This window comes from Lithobates pipiens, unplaced genomic scaffold (genome assembly GCF_037356315.1).
Source record: "Lithobates pipiens isolate NorthernLeopardFrog02 unplaced genomic scaffold, aLitPip1_a1.2 Scaffold_30, whole genome shotgun sequence".
Lineage (NCBI taxonomy): Eukaryota > Metazoa > Chordata > Amphibia > Anura > Ranidae > Lithobates > Lithobates pipiens.
The window spans coordinates 12,692,694-12,705,148 of record NW_027507791.1 but is presented as its reverse complement, the minus strand read 5'-3'; the positions used below and the strand labels follow the sequence as shown (position 1 = coordinate 12,705,148).

The window sequence follows — 12,455 nt, the reverse complement described above, 5'->3', positions numbered from 1 at the left end:
CTGCAAACTGATATATCTGGAAGAGAGCTTGTTCTGTTGAAAAACAAAAATGTCTTACTGGCCAGATCACCAGATGAAAATAGAAGGAGGAAATCCTGAAAAGGAAAACTAATGCAGACACCACATCTAAGAATCGGTAAGACGCAATATATTAAAATGCTTGCTTTTGGGTTTCATGTTGCTTTATCTGTTTTTCACACGTTGGTGTTACGAGGTTTGGGCTGGCCCCTCGCTATCGGCTCCAGAACAGCGTAACCATTGTCAGTAATTTTAGGTCAGAGTCTTCTAGGTTTTGCCAAGCACAGAAGTGGCAATTTGAGTGGAAAGCCGTCTATATAAATAGTATAATCATGGTCTATACGCTGTACTCCGCTGCACACTGCAGGCCCTATTTAGAGGGAACCATTACCATCCAAGGTTATAATTTTGCTCCCATAAATATCTCATTCTGGCAGACAACCAATCAATGCAAATTATTTCATAAGGAAGAACAGCGACTTGTGAGACTGCAGTAACACACAGCAACAAAATGAAATTCCTGATGGCATTTTTCTTTTTTTCACAGGGATGCAAGCAATCATAAGGTAGACGTTCATTATTTCTACATCCTACATCTAAATCCAAGAACAAAAATTTAATATATTGCAGCGTTTGGATGTGGTGTTCAGTCTTCTAAGCTACACTATATTGTCAAAAGTATTGGGACACCTGCCTTTACATGATCTTTAATGGCATCCCAGTCTTAGTCCGTAGGGTTCAATATTGAGTTGGCCCACCCTTTGCAGCTATAACAGCTTCAACTCTTCTGGGAAGGCTGTCCACAAGGTTTAGGAGTGTGTCTATGGGAATGTTTGACCATTCTTCCAGAAGCGTATTTGTGAGGTCAGGCATTGATGTTGGACGAAAAGGCCTGGCTCGCAGTCTCCACTCTAATTAATCCCAGAAGTGTTCTATCGGGGTTGAGGTCAGGACTCTGTGCAGGCCAGTCAAGTTACTCCACCCCAAACGAGCCATGCATTCTCATCCAACATCAGTGCCTGACCTCATAAATGCGTTTCATAGGACGAGAAGGCCTGACTCGCAGTCTCCACTCTTATTCATCCCAAAGGTGTTCTATCGGGTTGAGGTCAGGACTCTGTGCAGGCCAGTCAAGTTCCTCCACCCCAAACTCGCTCATCCATATCTTTATGGACCTTGCTTTGTGCACTGGTGTGCAGTCATGTTGGAACAGGAAGGGGCCATCCCCAAACTGTTCCCATAAAGTTGGGAGCATGAAATTGTCCAAAATGTCTTGGTATGCTGACGCCTTAAGAGTTCCCTTTACAGGAACTAAGGGGTCAAGCCGAACCCCTGAAAAACAACCCCACACCATAATCCCCCCTCCACCAAATGATTTGGACCAGTGCATAAAGCAAAGTCCATAAAGACACCGATGAGCGAGTTTGGGGTGAATGTGACTGGCCTGCACAGAGTCCTGACCTCAACTCGATAGAACACCTTTGGGATGATTTTTCGTGGAGAATGTGAGCCAGGCCTTCTAGTTCAACATCAGTGCCGGACCTCACAAATGCGTTTCTGGAAGAATGGTGAAACATTCCCATAGACACACTCCTAAACCTTGTGGACGGCCTTCCCAGAAGACTTGAAGCTGTTATAGCTGCAAAGGGTGGACCAACTCAATATTGAACCCTACAGACTAAGACTGGGATGCTATTAAAGTTCATGTGCGTATAAAGGCAGGTGTCCCAATACCTTTGACAATATAGTCTACTTTCCTTTAAAGCGGGAGTCCGCCGGGAGTTCCGCCGTTTTTTTTTTTTTAAAGCCAGCAGCTACAAATACTGCAGCTGCTGACTTTTAAAATAGGGACACTTACCTGCCCAGCGCGCCCGCGATGTCGTCACCTGAAGCCGATATCTCGATTGTCTCTTGGGTGCTGCCGCCGCCATCTTGGGTATGGGAATCAGGAAGTGGAGCCTTTCGGCTTCATTTCCCGGTTCCCTACTGCGCATGCGCGAGTCGCGCTGCGCAATAAGGATGGTCCCCGCTGTCTCTGTGATCCGTGTGTTTCCCAGCAGGCAGCGGGGGACTTTCGGAAAGGGGCGTAGATTCTGCGGAAAGGGGCGTACCTTCTGCAGATATCTATGCCGGAAGTGGGTGCAGATACCTGTACTGTACAGGTACCTGCACCCCCCTCCCCCCCTGAAAGGTGCCAATTGTGGCGCCGGAGGGGGGGAGGGTTCCAATGAGCGAAAGGTCCACTTTAGGGTGGACCTCCGCTTTAAATTGTTATATTGATAAAATGAAGAAACTCACCTGACAGAAGTACATCTTCCTCCACAGCTTCTATCGTCTCCTCTTGTATGAGTTCATCTGTTTTATTGTTTCCTTCATGTTCATTAAAGTCTATTTTCTTTTTCGCCTTCATGCTAGTTTTCAGTTTGTTGACCAGTGAAGCAGACACCCCTGAGGACTCCTTTTTATCTGGTGAATTTGGTTCTTCTGCATGCTCATGCTTTTTATGATAGATTTTACTTAATCTTACACTCAGCTGACCAAAGGAGTCCCTCTTGTCTGGAGAGTTCAACTTTTCCACTTGGCTGTGACGCTTTGTCACTTTTTTACTGTCTTTAAAAATGTGGCCAAGTCCAGCCGTTGACTCCTTCTTCTCTGGAGAGTTCAGATCTTCCGCTTCGTGGGCTTTCTTTGTCATTTTTTTACTGATCCTAAAGTTACCAAAAGGGTTTGTTAGACCTTGACTTTTCTCTCCTGATTTTGGTTCTGGGTCTTCAAACGGATTTGCTCCTTCTCTTTGAGCTTGGACTTTGGAATCTTTCCCAACTATTGACTTCTCTGGTGAGCTTTGCAGTTCAATGTCATTTCCTTTCTTTGGGCTTTTTTTACTGATTCTAAAGTTTCCAAACGGATTCTTCTCTCCTGCTTGAGGTTCTGGCTCTTCAATCGGGCTTGTTCTGTCCTTCTGTTCTTTGTCCTTGAAATCCCTCCCGACGGTTGGCTCCTTTTCTGGAGAGTTTTGTCCCTCAACTTCACCTTTCTTCTTTGTATTTTTTTTGCTGATTCTAAAGCTTCCAAAAGGGTTCGGTAGACCTGGACTTTTCTCTCTCGATTTTGGTTCTGGATCTTCAAATGGGTTTGTTCCTTCTCTTTGATCTTTATCATCTTTTCTAGCTATTGACTTCTCTGGTGTGCTTTGCAGTTCAATCTTATTTGCTTTCTTTACGCTTTTTTTACTGATTCTGAAGTTTCCAAAAGGTTTTGGTAAATCTGGACTCTTCTGTCCTCCTATTTCTGAATCTTGAAATGGGTTTGTGCCATTTCTTCCATCGTTTGGAGGTGATGGCTCCATGACTTATTCAAACACCGTATGTCTGCCTGAAAAACAAAATATAAATTCATTTGATGCTGCAGCTGTAATGGATCCACCTAGAGTTCCTGGGGATTTCCATAAACCTTGGCTCTTCAGACTAGCCCAGAACCCAAGCATTCTAAATGAATGCTGTGCTAAGCTTATTTGGTATTTCCCTGATCTACCAGAAAACATTACAGCAAATGCATTACTGGAAAGACAAAGCTTTGGCGTAACGCCCAAGTGAACCTTCAGTTTTAGATAGCTCTTTGCATCCCAAATGCATCAAAACAAAAAGGAGTGCAAACGTCCCTTGCAATAGAAAAAAAGCATGACAGGACCTCTTAAATATGAGATCTGGGGGTCAAAAAGACCTCACATCTCATATTTACACTAAAAATGCAATATAAATAAATAAATAAAAAAATGTTGTCATTTAAAAATATATAAAAAATAAATAAATGGCCCTTTAAACGTAAGGTGACCAGATTTTCAAAATGAAATCCGGGGACATATTTTTTATTGGCAAGTGGTAAACTATTTTATAAGCATTTTTTCCTCAAATGATATATGCAGTGTATGTGGTCTGTGTTTATGGAATGATTGTATGATATATACATTATTTTTCACATTTCGTCCATGAGATAAAAAAAAGAAATACTTTATACCACCGTCTAGGGCACTGTGTACATTACAGGCCTCCTTTCAGAGCACTGTGTAGCCCCCCAGTCTGCACAATCCCTTCCCCATCAGCACAACCCCCCCCCCAGTCTGCACAATCCTCCCCCCCAGTCTGCACAATCACCCCCTCCCCAGTCTGCACAATAACCCCCTCATCTGCACAATCTCCCCCCCCCATCTGCACAATCCTCCCCCCAGTCCGCACAATCTCTCCTCCCCCAGTCTGCACAATCCTCCGCCTAGTCTGCACAATCACCCCCCCCCCCAGTCTGCACAATCCCCCCCCAGTCTGCACAATCCTCCCCCCTCATCTGCACAATCCTCCCCCCCCCCAGTTTGCACAATCCTCCCCCCCAGTCTGCACAATCCTCCCCCCCAGTCTGCACAATCACCCCCCCAGTCTGCACAATCCCCCCCCCCCAGTTTGCACACTCCCCCCATCTGCACAATCCTCCCCTCATTTGCACAATCCTCCCCCCCCTCCATATTTATTTTTTGCTGGTGTCTGCACAATCCTCCCCCCGCTCCAGTCTGCACAATCCCCTCCCTGTCAGCACAACCCCCTCCCCCAGTCAGCGCAATCCCCCCCAGTCTGCACAATCCCTTCCCCGTCAGCACAACCCCCTCCCCCCAGTCTGCACCATCCTCCCCCCCCAGTCTGCACAATCACCCCCTCCCCCAGTTTGCACAATCCTCCCCCCCCCAGTTTGCACAATCCTCCCCCCCATCTGCACAATCCCCCCCATCTGCACAATCGACCCCCCCCCAGTCTGCATAATCCTCCCCCCCAGTTTGCACAATCCCCCATCTGCACAATCCTCTATATATATATATATATATATATATATATATATATAATTTATTTAAATTTTATTTTTTTGCTGGTGTCTGTACAATCCCCCCCCCCAGTCTGCACAATCCCTTCCCTGTCAGCACAACCCCCCTCCCCCAGTCAGCGCAATCCCCCCCAGTCTGCACAATCCCTTCCCCGTCAGCACAACCCCCCCTCCCCCAGTCAGCACAATCCCCCCAGTCTGCACAATCTCTCCCCTCCAGTCTGTAAAATCCCCCCCCCAGTCTGCACAACCCCTCCCCAGTCTGCACAATCACCTCCCCCATCTGCACAATCCTCCCCCCCAGTTTGCACAATCCTCCCCCCCAGTTTGCACAATCCCCCCCCCCCCCCAGTTTGCACAACCCCCCAATCTGCACAATCCTCCCCCCAGGCTGCACAATCCCCCACATCTGCACAATCCCCCCCATCTGCACAATCTTCCCCTCAGTCTGCACAATATTTCCCTCAGTCTGCACAATCCCCCCCCCCAGTTTGCAAAACCCCTCCCCCCAGTCTGCACAATCCTCCCCCCCCAGTCTGCACAATCCCCCCAGTCTGCACAATCCCTGCCCAATCCCCCCAGTCTGCACAACCCCCTCCCAATCTGTACAATCCCCCCCATCTGCAGAATCCTCCCCCCAGTCTGCACAATCCCTGCCCAATCCCCCCCAGTCTGCACAATCCTCCCCCCCAGTCTGCACAATCCCTGCCCAATCCCCCCCAGTCTGCACAATCCCTGCCCAATCCCCCCCAGTCTGCACACCCCCCCCCCATCTGCACAATCCCTGCCCAATCCACCCTCCACCCAGTCTGCGCAAACCCCCCCCCCCCAGTGTGCACAATCCCCCCCCCAGTGTGCACAATCCCCTCCCAGTTTGCACAATTCCCCCCCCCATCTGCACCCCCCCCCCCCAGTCAGCACAATCCCCTCCAAGCCTGCACAGGGACGAAAACAAAATGAGAAGGGAAAGAAGCAAAGAGGTGTGGTGAGAGAGTAGAGCTGTTCATGGAGCGGATGGCTCACTCACCAATTATGCCCCCCCCCTTCTCAGGCTGGTTTTCACAAGTAGGCTGAGCACAGTGCATGCATTGCATGCAGGAGGCTGGAGTGTGGGCGGGGTTGGGCGGATACCAATTTGAGGCGGATTGTCTGATTGGACAGGCGGCGGAGTGAGGGAGGAGCCAGGAAGTGCTGATGGGTAACAGGCGCTACAGCCCGACTCCCGAAGCTAAAATGCGGAAGTGTCTGAGACTAAGCAGCCGAAAATAGTGCCATGGTTGCTGCCGCACCAATCCAGGGACAAAACCGGGGACATATTCCGTCCCCAATCCGGTGACTGTTCCTAGAAAACGGGGGTTGTCTGGTCAGCCTAAAGTTTAACGTCGCATCCTGCCTGCAATGGTATGGAAACGGGTGGGAGCCATCTTCCCCTCACTCGTCTTCATGACACTGACGTGATAGGATCCGATCACCTCCTCCACTGCCGATAGCTCTCGTAAGCTGTGGGAGGGGGGCCCTCTCCCGCCATCAATAAAAATGATCTTGCGTCGAATCCGCCACAGAGACCACTATTATCGGAAACCGGACCGCCCACCCAAGAAGAGGATACCGTTTCTTGTGAGAGTTTGCCAGGAAGGGAGGGGGGTGAGTCATAAGAGGGCCAATGAAAGCTGCAGGGCTGCAGAGCTGGAGGCTTTCCCTTTGTGCGTCTGTGTAAACAGGCAGCAGCTTCAGGAAGTGAACAGGCAGCAGCTTCGGCTGCCCACAGTTAAAATGGCTGCAGCCAGACTCAGTGGAGGGGGATTTCTGCAGCATATTTTGCAAGTACAGAATCGTAGTGTATATATAAAATAACATGCAAATTGGTTGGAGGGAAGCTTTAGAATGGCAAAGATGTTTTTATTACACATTATGTGAGCAGACTGCAGTTCCTCTTTAAGTTGGCTATACACTATAGTAAATAGTTAGTCTTCAAATTGCCAATCAATTTTGACTACAGTGATGATAAAATTCAAAGGAGCAGGATGGAATTTTTTTTTTACAAACAAACAAACTTCCTTTTCATTTAGAAAATTAAAATTATTCCAAAAATGTCAAAATGTTAAAAGCAAATTCAATTTTGGATTACTCTCGAATGACATTCTTACAGTCAGCGAATGTAGTTCCCCCCCAAATAGTTCCCCTTGTTTACAATAGTAACATACAATTTTGTTAAATATCTCATCTATTACCGAATACAAAACATCCTGTATATCTAACCCAAGAAAAAAGAACAACATATATTTAAAAACAAAGAGAGAGCAGCTTACCAGAGCCATCATACCAGGACCTAACAATCTTCCCAGGGCAGGGAGACCCATCCTATCATATGACATAACAGGAGGAACACAGGGGAGGAAATCCTCCCCCCCCCCCCCCACCCTCATCCATCAACCATCATAGATTTAATATTCCCATCTTACTTCTTAAATCCCCCCCCCCCCCCCCCCGGCTATCCCTAGAAATTTTAATTACTTAATAAATTACTATATTTTCCTTTTGTCCAAGGTTCCCACATTCTAATATACTCCTTGAGATTACGTCTCCTTACATAAGCAGCTCTCTCTTTGGGGAGGGTTTCATTCATAACATCAATCCAGTTTTCAACTGTAGGGGGGCACCCTCGATTGCCATCTTATTGCTATCAATTTCTTAGCTTGAAATAAGCTTCTCCAGATGGCTACCGTTATACTCCTATTTTCCCCTTGCTCCTGCCTATAGCCCAATAAACATACCATCGCTTCTTTTTTCAACCTAATGGCAAACGTTTCTTGCAGGATATTAATCACTCCATCCCAATAGCTAAATAATTTGGGGCATTTCCACATTCACATCTCCCATACCCCTACATCTCGGGCAACAATCATCCGCTCTTTTTCCAAACTTAAATAACCATTTAGGAGTATAATATGCTCTGTTTAGCAGCATTAAAGTGGTTGTAAACCCTTACAAACCACTTTGACCTACAGGTAAGCCTAGATTAAGGCTTACCTGTAGGTCCAAGAAATATCTCCCAAACCTATACGGTTTAGGAGATACCGGGCACCGCTGTCTATGGCGCATGCGCACTGAGCGGGGCATCGTCGATGCCGCGCATCTCGGCTCCCGTGCGCATGCGCGGGAGTGACTGTGACTGTGATTTGCCGGAGCAGCGAGACCCACGGAGACCCACCAAGAAGATGGACACTCGGAACTACAGGGGACAGCGGTGACATCGCTGGCTCCTGTGTCAGGTAAGTGACACATAATGAGCTACTATGCGATGCATAGTAGTCCATTATGCTTTGCCTTTGCAGGGAATGAAAGAGGAAGTAAACTCATCAGGGTTTACTTCCTCTTTAACTGCAATATTTTCTGTGACGGAGCAACAGATACCAACGGAGATGCCTCCAGTATCCTCCTCCAATGATCCTGTGATATTACCCCTATATCCCGTTCCCATTTTAAATTTTACTGAATCTAATTTCCCCTCACCATTAACCTGTTTACTTATTTGTCCATATATTTCTGAGATCAATACTTTAAAAACACCTACCCGAGCTATACGCTGCAGGAGAGGGACTTCTTTCCAATACAAGGGTTGATTTCTAAATTGAACTTTCAAAGCCTGGCTCACCTGAAGGTAAGTATAATATGTATTTTGCGCTATGTTATATTCCCTTTTCAATACGTCAAACTTTTTCAGGGTGTTTCCCATATACAGTTGCTGCAGTCTTTTTATTCCCTGTTTTTCCCATTCCTTATTTTTTCCTACTGGAAGTATTTCCTTCAGATTACTATTATTCCAAATAGGGGTGTATATATTAAAACCATTGTATTTCATCACCTTTTTAATTGTTTTCCATATTTTAGTGACCATTCTAGTTGTTGGATTCTTATGGCCGAAAGAATTGGCCTCTAATGTCACTACTATTGTGTCATGCAATGCTCCTGTTAATAACATTTTTCCATTAGGGGTCCCTCCATTTATATCCTCACAGCCCATTAGATGTTGCAATTGTGAAGCAATATAATAATGCTCAGGATTGGGCAATGAAACCCCCCCTTCCCCTATTGGGAGTTGCAATGTTTGCAACCTTATTCTAGCTTGCCCCCCTTTCCATATTAGTTCCCTAAATAAACTTTCTATTTTATTAAACCATTTTTTAGGCATCCACACCGGGGCATTATGTAATATGTACAAAAGTTGAGGCAGCCAAAACATTTTTATCAGACTGCATACCTGCTGATGATAATGGAAGCCGTTTCCAAATATCAATTTTTTTTTTCCATCTATAAAGAAGTGGGACAAGATTTTTATTTATATATTGATCGCGATCTTTTGTTATTATATTAATTATTATATTATTATTATCCCCAGGTATTTCAATGTGTCTACAACTGCCAACTATGGCAACTCAGATATTATTGTTTCCTTAGTTATATCTATCGGGAGTAATTCAGATTTCGTCCAGTTTATTTCTAGCCCAGAAAACCCACCAAACGTTGCCACAATATTCATTGCCCTCAGCAATGAGTCCCCAGTATCTCACAAGAACAATAAAATATTGTCCGCATATAGCGCTATTTTTTCTTCACCTGAGATTCTCTGAAATCCAGTTATTTGCAGACTTTTTCTTATGGAGATAGCCAGGGGCTCCATCGCCAGAGCAAAAAGCAAGGGGGATAGTAGACACCCTTGTCTTGTTCCCCTTTCCAATTCTATCCTGTCAGACATTATACATTATTAACTTTTAGTCTAGCAGTTGGCCTATCATACAGCATCCTGATCCATCCGATCATTGCTGGACCAAATCCAAACTTCTCCAATACTCGCCACATATATCCCCATTCTACAGTATCAAATGCTTTAGTCACATCCAGTGACAGTATAGTTCTTGATCCCCCGTTTTCTGTTGGAGTTTGTAAATGTAAAAATGCTCTCCTAATGTTTGTACTGGTGAATCTATTAGCCCTTGTACACATGGTCGGACAATGTCCGATAGGACCGTGTTGTTGGATAATCCGACAGTGTGTGAGCTCCATCGGACTGTTTCTGTCGGAATATCCAACGGACCAAGTTTTCCAGCTGGGCTATAAAATTTTACGACAACATGCTCCGATCGGACTTTGTCCGATCATGTGTAGAGAATTCCAATCGGACAAAGTGCCACGCATGCTCAGATCAAATTCCTAGACCAAAGCTATTGGCTACTAGCCTGAATGTAGTCCCGTCCTAACGAAATAACTCCATCACGTTATGTACGATCGGATTTTCTGACAACTTTGTCCGACTGTGTGTATGCAACAGTTTCGGACAAAATCCGACGGATTTGGTTGTCGGAATGTCCAACCGTGTGTACAAGGGCTTTCTGTTGTTTATCCAGCCAGGATTTTTTCCTTTCTGGTGATGGATCTGATATATAATTATTCTCAGCCATAACCACCTCTCTCTTACTTCTTTCCTCTCGAGCCCCCTCGGTCTTATTATATTTGGCCACCTGTTGTATTAAATTACCCCGGAGAATTGCTTTTAAAGTATCCCAGATTATTCCTGGCGTTGCTGTACCTACATTAAATTCTATAAATTATTTTAATTTTAGTAGGATACCATCCCTATCTTTAATTAATTCAAACCAGTATGGATTTATTTTCCACTCCTTCTGCACCCTTTCCTCCCCTATTTTTAATGTGATCATTAACGGAGAGTGATCTGATATCCCTCTTGGCCAATACATTACTTTTTCTATAAACTGTAATATTTTATCATTGCCCAATGCCACGTCAATCCTGGAGAGTGTGGAATAACAAGAATATTGCTGAACGCCTGGATTCCGCACTCTCCAGAGATTGTACAATCCCACTTCCTCTACAAACTGGTACAATCTTCCCTTCTCCCTCCCCTCTATTTTATTCCGGGCCGGAAACCTGTCCAGCTTACTATCCAGGACTTCATTGAAATCTCCTACTACTATAGTTGGAACTTCTTGCTTATCCAGCAGGAACTTGTTTAGCTTAAGCAAAACATCTATTTTAAATGGTGGGGGGATATAAACGTTCGCCACCACCAACGCTCTGTTATCAATTAAACAATAAAGAAAAATATAACGACCCAGGTCATCTACACTAGATTGCCTGCAGGAAAAATTCACCCCGGACTTCACCAACACACTTACCCCCCCCTACTGCACGCACGTGTTGAATGGTACTGACTTCGATATTTTTTTTCCCCACCGAATCTGTTGGGCTGAATCCTTTGTTAGGTGCGTTTCCTGCAGGCAGACCAGTTCTACCCCACCTCTCTCTAGTGTGGGGAATACTGCAGCTTTCTTACCCACTGTGCCCAACTTGCATTTAAGTGTCTACATTGTAATATATACCACCTCCCGTTACATACCTATAGTTTTCCCCTTTTACCACATTAGTGTCTACCTCCATCTTATATTCACCCCTATATTCTTAAATCCATTTATATATATTACAAACCTCATTTGTCCACATTTGCCTTGTATACCCTGTTTTATTATCACTTACTCCATCCTTATTCTTTAACAAAGTGCTATTCTCTAGCCCACACTTCTCCATATTTAAACTTTGAGCCAAACCAGTGTTCTCCTCCCCTCCCCAACCCCTCGCTCTATTCTCTACCACCCCCCCTCCCTTCCCCCCTCCCTCCCCCACCTTGTTAGGTACCCCCCTAAGGGGCTTACAATGACCTTTTCCCATTCCACTTGCACATCCCTTCCTTGCACCCATTCACTGCCTTCCATCAGTTTACACCCACCCATTGTGCTAAACTCCCCTCCCCACACATGATTCCACCCAATTATAAACTATGCCATTATAAATTATAAGACAGCATTTATACATTTATCAAAGTGTCCATAATTGCCCCCATATTTTCCTCCATCCACTTCTCAACCCCAGCCGGTGAATCAAAAATCTTAATTTTGAGGGGTAGAGAAGGGCATAAGACACTTTGAGGGTTTTTTGGGGGCTCGTTTAACCTGGGCATACTCCATTCTTCTTTTTTGAAGATCCAATGAAAAATTGGAATAAAAGGAAATTTTAACGCCATTGAAAAATATATTTCCTGTTTCTCTAGCTTTCTGTAGTAGTAGTACTTTATGCTTGTAATTCAAAAATTTCAATAATAAGGTCCGAGGATATGCTCCTGCAGGGGGGGGGGGGGGGGGGGGTCTGAAATGAACCCTATGTGCTCTTACTATGCAAAATGAAGCTGAAAATGCATCTTTCCCAAACAACTCGATTAGCCACTTTTCAAAAAATTCTGTAGGGTTCAGACCCTCACTCTTTTCAGGCAATCCCACCTCCCGTACATTATCTCTTCGACTTCTATTTTCCATTTCCTCTAATCTAGAGGCTTGTTTGAGCACCTGTCCCAGGGCCATCTTTAATATTGATTGGACCCTGGGCAAAACTTTTCTTGGCCCTCCCCCCATGCAATTTTGCTCTCCACCTGCTGGCTGGTTGCTAGAGGTTACAGCACACATTACGGCTTACTGATTAGTTGCAAGAGGTTACAGCACATG

The 12,455-nt window shown here is 45.2% G+C and overlaps 1 protein-coding gene across 1 annotated transcript in view; it reads right to left on the bottom strand.

Moving 5' to 3' along the window:
* EXOC3L4 (exocyst complex component 3 like 4) overlaps positions 1–12,455 on the bottom strand; it is a 172,473-nt gene that overhangs the window by 115,179 nt on the left and 44,839 nt on the right. The window contains exon 2 of the mRNA XM_077463717.1: positions 2,317–3,393. Within this exon, the coding sequence (XP_077319843.1) occupies positions 2,317–3,367 (1,051 nt within the window). The 5' untranslated portion in view covers positions 3,368–3,393. The remainder of the gene's footprint in view (positions 1–2,316; positions 3,394–12,455) is intronic.